Source organism: Orycteropus afer, unplaced genomic scaffold (genome assembly GCF_000298275.1).
Source record: "Orycteropus afer afer isolate SDZICR_OR568_19922 unplaced genomic scaffold, OryAfe1.0 scaffold00123, whole genome shotgun sequence".
NCBI classification, from domain to species: Eukaryota; Metazoa; Chordata; class Mammalia; order Tubulidentata; family Orycteropodidae; genus Orycteropus; species Orycteropus afer.
The window spans coordinates 6,847,294-6,860,612 of NW_006921710.1; the positions used below are offsets into that span (position 1 = coordinate 6,847,294).

The 13,319-nt window shown below is 42.8% G+C and overlaps 1 protein-coding gene across 1 annotated transcript in view; it reads right to left on the reverse strand.

Annotated features, from left to right (window-relative positions):
- The window catches only part of LRSAM1 (leucine rich repeat and sterile alpha motif containing 1), a 67,497-nt gene that overhangs the window by 53,513 nt on the left and 665 nt on the right, over window positions 1-13,319 (reverse strand). The window contains exons 2-5 of the mRNA XM_007944314.2: window positions 12,616-12,672; window positions 12,032-12,076; window positions 10,953-11,030; window positions 4,796-4,864 (exon numbers count right to left, since the gene is read on the reverse strand). Coding sequence (XP_007942505.1) covers window positions 4,796-4,864; window positions 10,953-11,030; window positions 12,032-12,076; window positions 12,616-12,672 — 249 coding nt within the window. The remainder of the gene's footprint in view (window positions 1-4,795; window positions 4,865-10,952; window positions 11,031-12,031; window positions 12,077-12,615; window positions 12,673-13,319) is intronic.

Genomic DNA, 13,319 nt, shown 5'->3' on the forward strand with positions numbered 1-13,319 from the left:
TAGGACTGATTGTTTCCATTAATTTTGGTTTTCTTCTTTCTTCTTGACGAGGAGAGACCCGTTGTTGCATCTAGATGGCAGTTTCCTAGCTTTTAAGGTCCCAGTTGCTACTCGCCAAAGTAGTAGGTGGAACAATGTTTTGTATAGTATGTTATCCAAGGCTGATTCTTATGAGGCAGAAGTCAGATATGTCTCCTCTCTCCAATCTTTTTTCCAATTTTGACACCAACTGTCCTTCCTATGGTACTCTCTACTCCTCTGCTGGATTCAATAATGTGTTGCAATGGCTACGCAGAACTGCCACAGTACTCATGAATATGGGGTTTATGAGGGAAGTAACAGGTTACAATTCAGGATTAGGAAAGACTCAGGATACAGTTCTTCAGTCAGGATAGCCTCTTCTCAGCTGTGCCCAAAGGCAGGCCTCCCTGGCCTTTGGTCCTCAGCCCTTAGCCTCTCAAGCTGACCCAGCCTCTGCCCTTCTCAGGCAAGTGTTACAAAGCTCTTTAGCACCATCAATAAGTTCCCAGAGGCACGCCACTCTGGCAGTAAGCCTAAGCCTGAAGAGCTCATCTCTCTTGCTCTCCAGCCTGGTAAGCCTTGCTCCACCAAGTGCCTGGAGAGACCCTACTCTGTCAGCAAGCCTCCTGTCCAAAGGTGCTCAGCTGTCTTGCTCTGTAGGCTGAGAAGCCTACTATGTTTTCTCCTGCTGGTGTCCTGGTTCTGCTGCCCTGCTGCCACCATTTCTCTGCCACAGCTTCCTGTCTCTAGTTTATAGCTCTCTCTCCTGGGTCTAGAAGTTTCCCAGCACAGGGTCTCTGGTTCCAAAGGATACACTCCATACCCATCTCTTCCTGGTGGTAGTCAGGTCCCCCTCTCTCTACTCACTTCTCTCACCTTCTATCCCTTGTAAGATAAAAGGTATGACTCAAGTAAGGGTGGTGACTTGAGTGAAGGTTGTTACTTGAGGGCATTCTACCCTACTCCTGCCTCATTAACATAACAATTTACCTAATCCTAATTAATATAACCTAATCTTGTCTCATGAACACACAGAAGTCACGATTTACAACACACACAATGGAGAATAATTAGATCACAAAATGGAGGACAACCACACAATACTAGGAATCATAGCCTAGCTAAGTAGATACATAACCCCAACCATCACAGATTCCATATACCTTACTTGCATGGCCCCACCCAATTACTGTGTGGGAGTCACAAAGACTATGGCTAGAAGGGCCACATTAATTCACTGCACCATACCAAGGCAACACATAAGATTCTAATGATCACAATGTTAAGGGGAAGGAAACTGAGCTGCATAAAGGCAATGCAATTTGCCTTAGGTCTCAGGGTTGGCAGGGGTGGTGATAGGATTGAAACTGAAGGCTATGCTCTTGGAAGGATGTGGCAATGTGAGGGAAGGGAGCCAGCAGGGTGACACACCAGGTAGCCATTAAAAACAGATATGATAGGGGAGGGGAGGGAACACTGCAAAAATAAAAATAAATAAATAAATACAAATAGATATAATGCAATGCTAAACAGACATTAAAATAACGTGGTAGATGAATATCTGATGAATCAGAAGGATAGGATGAAGTATTGTTAGGTATCCAAAAGTTTCAAAACGGTGAACACAGAAATTCCATAAAAATATCCCAAAGATCTACACCAAGGTATTCACCGTGGCTCTAAGTAGTGGTAATTACTACTATTCCAGTATATATTCTCTATGTGACCTAGGACAAGTTAGTGTCCCTTTGAAACCAAACCAAACTCACTGCCATTGAGTTGATTTTGACTCACTGAGAACCCTTTTGGGTTTTTGAGGCAGTAGATCTTTATGGAAGTAGATTGCCCAGTCTTCAGAGGAGTGGCTGGTGGGTTTAAACTGCCAACCTTCTGGTTAGCAGTCAAATGCCTTAGAGACTATGTCACCAGAGCTCCTTAATATCCACCTGGGCCTCAGTTTTCTCTTTGTAAAATGTGTTAACATCACCTACATCATGAGGTTGTTCATTCAAATAGTTTCTTAGTCTCCTCTGCGTGCTAGGTCAAGGTGCTGCTCACAGAGATTACTTTCCAGTAAGGGAGGCAGTCAAAAAAGCAGTAAACACATCATTAGTAATTATAGGTGCAATTAGTGTACAAAGGGAAACACACAGGTGCTGGGAGAGACTAATAATGAGGATTGGCTTAGACAGGGACACGGGCAGCCCTGGGAAAGGCATTTAGGCAGAAGGAAGAGCCGGTGCAAAGGTCCTGGGGGTTTAGGAGTAATGAGGCAAGAAAAGAGAGCTACAAAGGCAGGTGGGGTCTATCTTAGTTCTCCAGTGCTGCTATACAGAAATACTGTAAGTGGATGGCTTTAACAAACAGGAATGTATTATTTTACAGTTTTGGAGGCTCAAAGTCCAAATTCAGAGTGCCAGCTATAGGGGCTGGATGAAGGTCCCTCAACCTTGGGCATCAGCTCTGTCTCTTATTCCATGCCCACTGGAGCTCTAACTCATGCAGCTGCTGGCTGCTGAGGCTGACAAACTCAAGGTCTGCAGGCAAAATGGCACAAACCAAGACCAACTGGCAAAAGGGCAGACCACTGATTCAAGTCCAGGAACTGGGGATGAAGACTTGGCCAAACACAGCATCTAAAATGTGCCCAAAAAGCTAGAGACCTTTCCCAAAGCTTCTCTATATATACTGAAAGCAGGCCACACCCCAAAGGAAATGCCCTTCAACTACTTAGTTGTTCACAGCAGTTTCTACCATGGAGGTGATTACAATCTTTGTTGTTGTTGTTGTTGTTATGTGCTGTCGAGTCAGACCCGACTCATAGTGGCCCCTCCTTGGGTTGCCGAGGCAGTATCACTACGGAAGTAAATTGCCCAACCGATCTTATGATGGGTAATAACTATATTCAACTGCCAAGCCACTCAAAACCACAGTCCAGCCAAGCTGACACACAACCTTAACTACCACTCCAAAACCAAAAACCAAGCTCACTGCCATCAAGTCCGATCTGACTCATAGTGACCCCTCCTTGGGTTTCCGAGGCGGTATCTCTACGGAAGTAGGTTGCCCAATCTTACTTTCAAGGAGTGGCTGGTGGGTTTGAACTGCCAGCTTTCTGGTTAGCAGTTAATGCCTTAGACACTACTCCACCAGACCTCCCTTAACTACGACAGGGCCCATTTTATAAGGTCTTATTGATCATGGTGAAGAGAACAGATTTTAATCTAAATGCAATGGGAAGCCACTTCTTCCATAAAGTGGGGAAAATAATAGAATATACTCCACAGAAGAGCTGAGGATTCAAGAGAGAATGAAGGTGAAATGCTTAGCTCAAGGCCTGGCATATAATGAGCACTCAATAAACAAAAAGTGTGGTGCATCACTTAGTATGGCTCTTCTAGCTACGGACTTTGTGACTCCCACCAAATGACTGGGTGGAACTATGCAAATGTAAGGTGTTTGTGGCCTACCAAGGGGATTGGAGAGCTTGTTAGTAACATAAGGTACATGGCACCTTTGTGGGGGTGGGACCATGGAAATAAGGTATATGGACCCTAATTGTGGGTACTGGTCAGTTTTGTCATTCTGCTAGACTTAAAATGAGCCTTCCTTGAGCCATAAAGGGAGCTTTGATGGCATAGTGCCTAAGGCATTTGACTGCTAACCAGAAGGCTGGTGGTTCAAACCCACCAGCCAATCCTTAGAAGGAAGACTGGGCAATTTACTTCCATAGAGATACCACTTTGGAAACCCAAGGAGGGGTCTCTATGAGTCAGAACCAACTTGATGGCAGTGAGTTAGGTTTGGTTTGGTTTGACAGCCATAAAGGGATCTCACTATCAGCAAGGAAGAACAGCCAGGAGTGGAGCAGGTCCTTGGACCTGAGACCCCTGTGCTGGACCTCCTTGGCAGACACACAAGGCAGAGATGGCGGCAACAGAACCAAGAGATCAGCAAAAGATAGAGTGACAGGCTTGTCAGCCTACGGAGCAAGAAAGCCAAGTGCCTCTGGGCAGAAGGTTTACTGGCAGAGTGGGGTCCACCTACTGGCAGAGCTAAAAGGGCTTTGGAACACTTGCCTGAGCAGGGCAGAGGCCAGGCCAAGACGCCAAGAGCCAAAGAGAGGCATGGCAGAGAGGAGGCTGTCCTGATGGAAAGCTGTATTCTGAGTGTTCCTGAACTGTAATCTGTTCCCTGATAAACTCCATAATCCTAAGTATTGTCTGTACAATTTGTGTGGCCATTGCGATGAGTTAGAAAGTGCCACGGGAAGGACCACTGGCGTCAGAATTAGTAAAAGGCTGGAGGGTGGTGGGATGTCTGACTTCCGCCTCAAAGTAATCAGTCTTGGACTGCTGATGGTGATTTTCTCTTTCCCTCATGGAGTTAGAGAAGGTCAGAAGAGAATGCTGTCACCACGCCCCTTTTGAAGAAAGGCTATTACTGACGGTGAGTCAGAAGGCTGAATTCATCATTTTTGAAAGACTAACGGGTCCCTTTTTTTTCTGTAATGTTGTGGAAGCTTTAGATGAAATTCCAGAAAGCACATGCCAAAAATACAACAGAGAGAAACCCATAGCCTAGACTGCAATGGAGAGCTATGTCCTTTGGGCAGCTGAAGAGCAAAGGGGAGGGCTGAGTACAGCCTGCTTCTAGGAGCTAAAGTATAACTGGAGAACTCCAGACTATGTGACTGCAATGTCTCACACAAGCAAGTTGGAGATGGGTTCTGATAAATGAAAAAAAAACAAACCCCATATTTATCTAATTTTACCTGGAGGGCTGTCAGCTGCCCTATATCATCAGGAAGGGCTGTCAGCTGATTATCATGAAGATCCAGAACCTGCGGAAGGAAGACAAGCTTAACCCTGACCAGTCACCAGATTTCTGGCTTCAAAGAGACAAGAAGTCTTGAGGCTGCCTTGTGCCTCTGGTGTTGAAACAAGGTGCATGCACCCCACCCTTCCACTCTTAACTTCCATCATTCCCATTTCATTTTCTTTTTCAAATTCTTATACCATTTTATTCTTTAATCAAATGTTTATTTTCCCTGTCAAGTGAAAAAATATGCTACAAAACAGTACGCCAAGATATTCATATCTTGAAAAGCACCCTATAATATAAACATGTATTTGCATAGAAAAAAAGACTAGTAAAACATGCAGTAAAATATTGACAGTGGTTCTCCAGAGAGTAAAGTTATATGTGGTATTTTATACTCTTTGATTAATTGTATTTAAGTTTTTTCTAAAATTTATTAATTTTGTCATTCAGAATATACACAGTAAAATATCCATCAAATCCAACAGTTTCTACACATACAATTTAGTGACATTGACTATATTCTTCAAGTTGCGCAACCATTCTCACACTCCTTTTCTAAGTTGTCCCTCCTTCAATTACATAAACTCACTACCCCTAAGACTCCTATCTAATTTGAGTTGCTGTTGTCAATATGATCCCATATTAGATGGTTCTTAAAAGAGCATAATGCTCAAAGCAGAAGGAAGGGCTGCTTATGCACAGGGAGATAGCTCAGGGTGCAGAAGAGTATGAAGGGATGGACACTGGGAGGAGGTAACTATGGGGAGGAAGTGGGAGGGGAGCTGCTGTATTGTAAATTTTGGTCAATGACATGAGACAAAGTATATGTGAACTGCTGTATGAAAAGTGAATTTACTCTGTAAATCGTCACCCAAATCCTAATAAAAAAAAAAGAGAAAAAAAAAAAAAGAGCATAATGCTCAAAGCAGACCTTTTTTACTAGTTAAGCTAAACTACTGTTCAGTTTTAAGAGGGTTTCAGTGGGTATTTTTGACATAAGATTTAAAAATTACCTCAAGGCAATAGTTTCAGGGTTCATCCACCCTCTCCATGGCTCCAGAAAGTCTAGAGTCCAGGAGAATTTGAAATTCTGTTCTGCATTTTCCCCCTTTTGAGCCAGATTTTTCTACAGAATCTTTGATCAAATGTTCAGTAATAGTAGCTGGGCATCATCTAGCTCTTCTGGTATCAAGGCAAAGGAGGTGATGAGCCACATACTCCATTTCTTCCTATTTCTGACTGCTCTACCTGATCAGAAACCAATGATTGTGCCTTAGATGGCCACTTGCAAGCTTTTAGGACCCCAGGCACTATTCTACCCAGGTGGTAGAACAGAAGCACTGTTATTAGAACACATTATTAGGCCAATTAACTGATATGTTCCATGAAAGGGAGCTCTGGTGGCATAGTGCCTAAGACATTTGACTGCTAACCAGAAGGCTGGCGGTTCAAACCTACCAGCCACTTCTCAGAAGGAAGGTTGAGCAACCTACTGCCGTAGTGATACTGCCTTGGAAACCCAAGGAGGGGTTGCTATGCGTTGGATCTGACGAATAGGAGCCTGTCCTGTCCTGTTCCATGAAACCATGACCCTAAACCTCCAAACCAAGGAACGAAAGAACAAAATCCCATAATCAGCCTCAGCACCTACTTTTTTTTTTTTTTTTTTTTTTGCCATTGTTGTAAACATTTCTTACATAATTTTTTAAAGGTATACAACTTATTGACAGCAATCACAATAACTGGCTGTGCAACCTTACTCTTAATCAATGCAATTCTTCCATTATGGTTAACCTCCTCTATCCCCCTCCCTCGCAGTCCTGGTAACCACTAAAAAGTTTGGTCTTTATACATTTGCCTTTTCTTGTCTTTTCATGTAAGTGAGGGCATACGATATTTGTCCTTTTATGAGTGGCTTTTTTCACTCAGCATAGTCTTCAAGCTCCACCCATACTGTAGCCCATATCAAGACTTTATTTCTTCTACTGGCTGAGTCACATGCCATTATATGCATGTATGGCATTTTGCTTATCCATTCATCTGCTGACAGGCATTTAGGTTGTCTCTATCTTTTGACTATTGTGAATAGTGCTGCAATGAATACTGATGTAAGTCTCTTTTTGAGTCTGTGCTTTCAAGTGTCTCGGGTATATGCCTAGGAGTAGAATTGCTGGATCATATATGGGTTCTATTTTTAGTTTTATAAGCAGCGATAACACTGTTTTCCACATGGGTGAGCAATTTTGCCCTCTGACCAGCAATGGATAAGGGTTCCAATTTCTCTACATCCTCACCAACATGATTTTTTAATCTTAGCCATCCTCAAACTCAAACCAAACTCAATGCCATCAAGTCGGTTCTGACTCATAGCAACCCCCATTGGGTTTCCAAGGTGGTAAATCTTTATGGAAGCAGATTGCCCTATCTTCCTTCTGTGGAACAGTTGGTGGATTTGAACCGCCAACCTTCTGGTTAGCAGTCAAATGCCTTAGGCACTGTGCCACCAGAGCTCCTTTTAGCCATTCTAGTGGGAGGGAAATGGTATTTCATTGTGGTTTTGATTTGCATGTATCTGATGGCAAATGAAGGTGCTCTGGTGGTGCACTGGTTAAAGAACTCAGCAGCCAACCAAAAGGTCAGCAGTTCAAATCTACCAGCTGCTCCGTGGGAGAAAGATGGGGTAGTCTGCTTCCATAAAGATTTACAGCCTTGGAAACCCTATGGGGCAGTTCTACTCTGTTCTTTAGGGTCACTATCAGTCAGAATTGACTAGATAGCAGTGGATCGGGTTGGGTTTTGGATAGCTAATGACATTGAGCATCTTCTCATGTGTTTGGTGGCCATTTGAATGTCTTTGGTGAAATGTCTATTTCAGTCTTTTGCCCATTTTATGATTGTCTTAATTTTCTTTTTGTTGTTCTTGAAGTTTTATACATACATTTTGATTATTAGATTCTTGTCAGATATATAGGCGCTTTGGCATAGTGCCTAAGGCACTTGACTGCTAACCAGAAGGCTGGCGGTTCAAACCCACCAGCCACTCCTCAGAAGGAAAGCTGGGCAGTCCTACTTCTGTAGCGATACCGCCTCGGAAACCCAAGGAGGGGTTGCTATGAGTCGGGGCCGACTCGACAGCACATAACAACAACAACAAAGTCAGATAGATGGTTTCCAAAAATATTCTACCAGTAAGTACCTTGTCTTCTCACTTTTCTGATAAAGTCTTTTGATGAACAGGAGTTTTTCATTTTTATGAGGTCCTATTTATTTAGTCTTTTGCTATTAATCCATCGTTGAAAGCTAGGCCTGACTGCATTGCCCCTGCTTGTTCTTCTAAGAATGTTATGATTTTAGTTTGCACATTTAGTTCACACTTGCTCATGGTGCACGACTGTTTTAATATGCTGTTGGATTCTGGTCCCAAGTATTTTGCTGAGGATTTTAAAATCTATATTCATAAGAGATACTGGCCTATGGTTTTCTTTTCTTATGGTGTCTTTGTCTAGTTAGAGTGTCAGGGTTGTGTGCTTAATAGAATGAATTGTGGAGTATTCCCTCCTTCTCTATCTTTTGGAAGAGTTTAAACAGTATTGATGCCTATTCTTCTCTGTTTCGTAGACTCCCCAGTGAAGCCATCTGCTCCAGGACTTTTTTTTCAGCCGGTTGGGAGGTTTTTGATCACCGATTCAATCTCTTCACTTTATGAGTCTTTCAGACTTTCTACTTTCTCCTGAGTCAGTTTGTATGTGTCTAAGAATTTATTCAGGAGCTCTGTTAGCATAGTGCCTAAGGTACTTGACTGCTAACCATAAGGCTGACGGTTCAAACCCAGCAGCCACTCCTTGGAAGGAAGGTTGGGCAATCTACTTCCATAGTGATACTGCCTCGGAAACCCAAGGAGGGGTCACTATGAGTTGGGTCTGACTCAACGGCAAACAACAACAACAAGAATTTATTCACTTCATCTAAGTTATCTAGTTTGTTGCCATACAGTTGTTACTATTTTGTCATAATTCTCTTTATTCTTATCAGGTCCCCTCTTTCATGGTTTGTTATTTTCATCTTTTCTTTTCTTTGTCAGTCTAGCTAACAGTTTATTAATTTTATTGATCTTTTTTAAAAAAAACTAACTATAGTGCCTAAGGCACTTGACTGCTAACCAGAAGGCTGGCAGTTCAAACCCACCAGCCACTTCTCGGAAGGAAGATGATGGGGCAATCTACTTCCGTAGTGATACTGCCTTGGAAACCCAAGGTGGGGTCACTATGAGTCAGGTCTGACTCAACGGCACATAACAACAACAACAACTCTGGTTTTATTGATTCTACTGTTTTGTTTTTTAATTTTTTTCTTGCAGTGTTTCCTCCCCTCTCCTCATAACCAATAAAGAAAGTTTCCTTCTGTTTTTCTGTTTTTTATTTTATTTGTTTCTGGTTTGGTTTTTGTTATTTCTTTTCTTCTGGTAGGTTTAAGCGTAGTATGTGCTTTTCTTTCTACTTCCTGGAGGTGTCAAGTTAGGCTGTTAAAATCTTTCTTATTATACAGGCATCTACAGCTGTAAGTTTTCCTTTGAATACTGCCTTTATTGCATCCCATAAGTTTTGATATGTTCCCCTTTCATTTTCATTTGACTGTAAGAAATTTATGGTTTCTTCCTTGACCCACTGGTAGTTTAATAGTGTATTATTTAATTTCCACTGCTTTTGTATTTTCTAGATTTTTTTCTGTTATTGATTTCTAGCTTTCTGCTATTTTTTTTTTTAAACAATGAAAATGAGCTAAAAAGGTATAGGACTGGGCAACATTCCGTTCTGTTGTACATAAGTTGTCCTGAGTCAGAGCCAACTCAATGGCAACTAACAACAACAGCAGCGTGTATGTATGTATTACACATTTTATCTATTTATAAATATACTGTTTACTGCTATCTTTTTTCTAATTACAAAAATAATGATGTTGTCCAAGGGACTAGTGGATCATGTGAACCTCAACTTATATGACCATGAGACAAGAAGAACAAGATGGTGCCCAGCTATCATTGTTAACCAAAGGGATCAGTGCAGGAGATCCTGGATAGAGTGGGAGAACAATGTGGAACAAAAGTCAAAATCATAAAAAGACCAGGTTTATTGGTCTGATAAAGCCTAGTGAGACCTCTGAGACTATGGCCCCTAGCTACCTTTTAGGCCGGGAATTGAACTCACTCCTGTGACATCCAGCCTAACAACAGACAGGCATATAGGGTGAACATTTACATCAAGTAGATATACTCCTTAGAATGATCAATGTTGGGAGAACAGAAGGGCAGTATTTGCAAAAGAAGATAGCTCAGGGGGCAGGAATGCACAGGAAAGAAGGACACAGGGAAGAGGTAACTACAGGGAGGAAGTGGAAAGAGAGCTGTTTCATTGTAGGGTATTGTAGTCAATGCCATGAAACAGAATGTGTATGGACTGCTGGATGGAAAATGAACTTGCTCTGTAAACTTTCACCCAAATCACAATAAAAATTAAAAGAAAAAATAATCATGTTGCACCAGAACGAGAAGGAAGTGAAAACTATCCCCAACCCCCACCAACCAGAGTTAATCAGAAAACACTTTGGTGTCTAGGCTTTCCAGTTCTTTTTCTTAGCATGTACACCATGCTCACAAACTCATGTCACATGAACAACCCTGGGGTCACACCTCACATATAACATGAATATGTGCCTGTCCTGGAGAAGCTCATAGTCAGAAAGGGGTCTTTCCAATTCACCAGGTTTTCACACATTAACCATCAATCCCTGGACCTCCCTCCTATTCCTTCCTGTTTGGAACCATCAGTTTCCTCACTCTCTGCTAGGTTTCTTGATGTTGAGTTTATGATTAGGCTGTCTTCCTAGCATAAGTTCCCTGAGGGCAAGGCCTGTGACTGGGTATCTTTGTAATTTGGCCCCCACCCTGAGCACAGCATGAAGATGGTGGTAACTCACACTGATCAAATCCCAGACTGACTATTGTATCAGACCCATCTGGCAGAAGCTTTATGAGGAGAAACAAAGGGAGTCTCCCTGGGGCTCCTGAGGGAGGTACAGAGGCCCAGAGGCCTGGGAGAAAGGCTACATACCTTTATGGTTACAAGACTCAGGAGGCTGCAGGATTTAGGAAGCAGGGAAGTGAGGTGATTCGTGTGGACAATCAATACCTGTGGGGAAATCATTGGAGAAATGTTAGACTGGAGAAGCGCAACAGGTAGGGAAGGCTGAAAGGGAAGGTAGCCTGCTCAGCACAGAACACAAAGTGGCCCTGCAGTGTTCAATAGCATGGTCTCTGTTCTCTCAGACACAACAAGGGGATGCAGTTCAGAATCATGGAACTTCTGAATATGGAATCAGATGACCCTAAAATCTAGAATTGCAAGGGTTAAAGGGACCATAAAAGTCTAATTCTACCTTCTATCCTAAGGAGGCTCCTCTGCAGTGTCCTGATATTACCTCCCTTAGCTCTAGCATCTTCATGTGAAGAAAGAAAATAATGAACTACTTGTGTGCAAGGGCTGCCATAACGATAAACCAAGCTAATGGACAAAAAGCACTTAGCCTAGGGCTGGCATGTGGTCAGTGTTCAGTCTCTGTTATTTGTTACTGTTTTTGTTAGACATCTAACCACTGCTTTAATATCTACAGGGACAAGGTGCTCACTACTTTTGACACATTTTCATTTAGATACTTCATTTGTAACACTCTCACCTATCTGCACTCAAAGTTGTCTGAAAAATCATTCATTTCACTGTTAATCTCTCCTGGGAGACCACAATGAAGTAAGTGCAGTTGTTATGAACAATGAGGCTACTCATTACAGTCAGTGCATCCCTATCTATACACAGATATCTATGTATCTATATTACATCTTCTTTTACTCATTTAATCTCACAACATCTCTGAGAGAGTGAAACTATGAATGTCTTCATTTTATAGGTAAAGAAACTGAGATGTAAGAGTTTAAGGAAGTTGCCCCAGTCATGAAGCCAGGGAGAGGCAGAGCTAGGATGTGACCCAGTGTTGTCCCATCCCTAAGCCTACTCTGCTAAAACCCAAGAGAGAAAGGAGATGGCCATGCCAGAAAGAAAGTTGCTAAAAGTCCTATGTGGTTTCAAACATGCAAACACACAATAAGCAGTTCTTTGAAAATGAAGACCCATCTCACCTTCTTCTGTAGAACTTTGCATGTTGCAAAAGCCCCAAATGGAATCTAAGATGAGATAAAGAAAAGTCAGTGCCTCCCTTCTTGCCAGTTTTTAATGTCTTCTGAGTGGCAGACATGGGAAAGAGAGATAGGGCAGGAGGTGGACAAGTGTGAAATGCTGCCATGAAGAACAGCTAAGCCTGGGTAAAAGGCCACCCAGGAATGTTGCTGGGGATGTGGTCAGCCCTCCCTTCCAATCAGTCAGCAAGAGATTGGCCTGCCCTCCCTAACACTGCCACCCCCACCTACCCCAGTAAGTAATTCTGTCAGAAGCAAGAGAAGAGTCTGGTGTTTGCAGAGGCTAGAGAATCCCAGGCTCTTCCTGGACCCCAGGATCTGTGGGTACATTTTCTAGCTAGACTCCTTGATTCTTGGAGAATATGTTGAGGACAAATGATCTTTCCATTTTTTTGGTCAAGAGCAAAATCTAAACAAACGTGTCTTGTCTAGTATTCTGGCTTTTTTTAAAGCCCCCATTCAAATCTGTCTTTCCTAGGAGCACAGGTCAGATCAAATTCATAGCCCTAACACTAGCCTCAGTTTACCTCTGAGAGCTCACATTTAGAGATGTCAAGAATGTCATCTGCCCCAGCTTCTTTTGCCTGAGGGTAAAAAGAACAACAACAAAAAAGATGTTTTCAAGTAAATCACCTTTTCAGAGCACACAAACCAGGAACAGAGACATAGAATCAAGCAGCTGGAAGGGTACACATCCACCACCTGGTTCAGCTAGTCTATTTTGTAGGTGGACCAATGGTCACTGCTTTCACAGCACCTGACGTCCAGCAAGAAAGACAACCGTAGTAGTTAAAGTCGTGTGTCAACTTGGCTGGGCCTGGCTGAATGGCTGGACAACTGATGGCAGTTATTCTCCACTGAGACTGGCAATCAACTCCATGGCAGGACCTACCACAAGCAGCTGAGTAGCTGCTTTAGGGATGTAGTCTGCTTCCCGTATGTAAGCAGCTTTGGGATTGGTCTCCAGCTTCTTGGCACGCTTGAACCCTGCATGTAGCCAAGTGTTTGTTATTTAGCAGTCTTCCATGCTCTGCTGACCTTGGGACTTTCAATGGACTTGAATTAATGGCCTGCCGTCTTGTTTGGTAACATTGGGACTGTGCCTTTTTACTTGTTGACTGTGGGTTTATCAGTCTCAGCAGCTAGCAGCTGTCTGAGTGAAGAAAAGCCTCTAGCTTTAGTGGGCTGGGAGTAGGAGGCAGAGCTGAAGCCCAAGGTTGAGGGGCTTTCA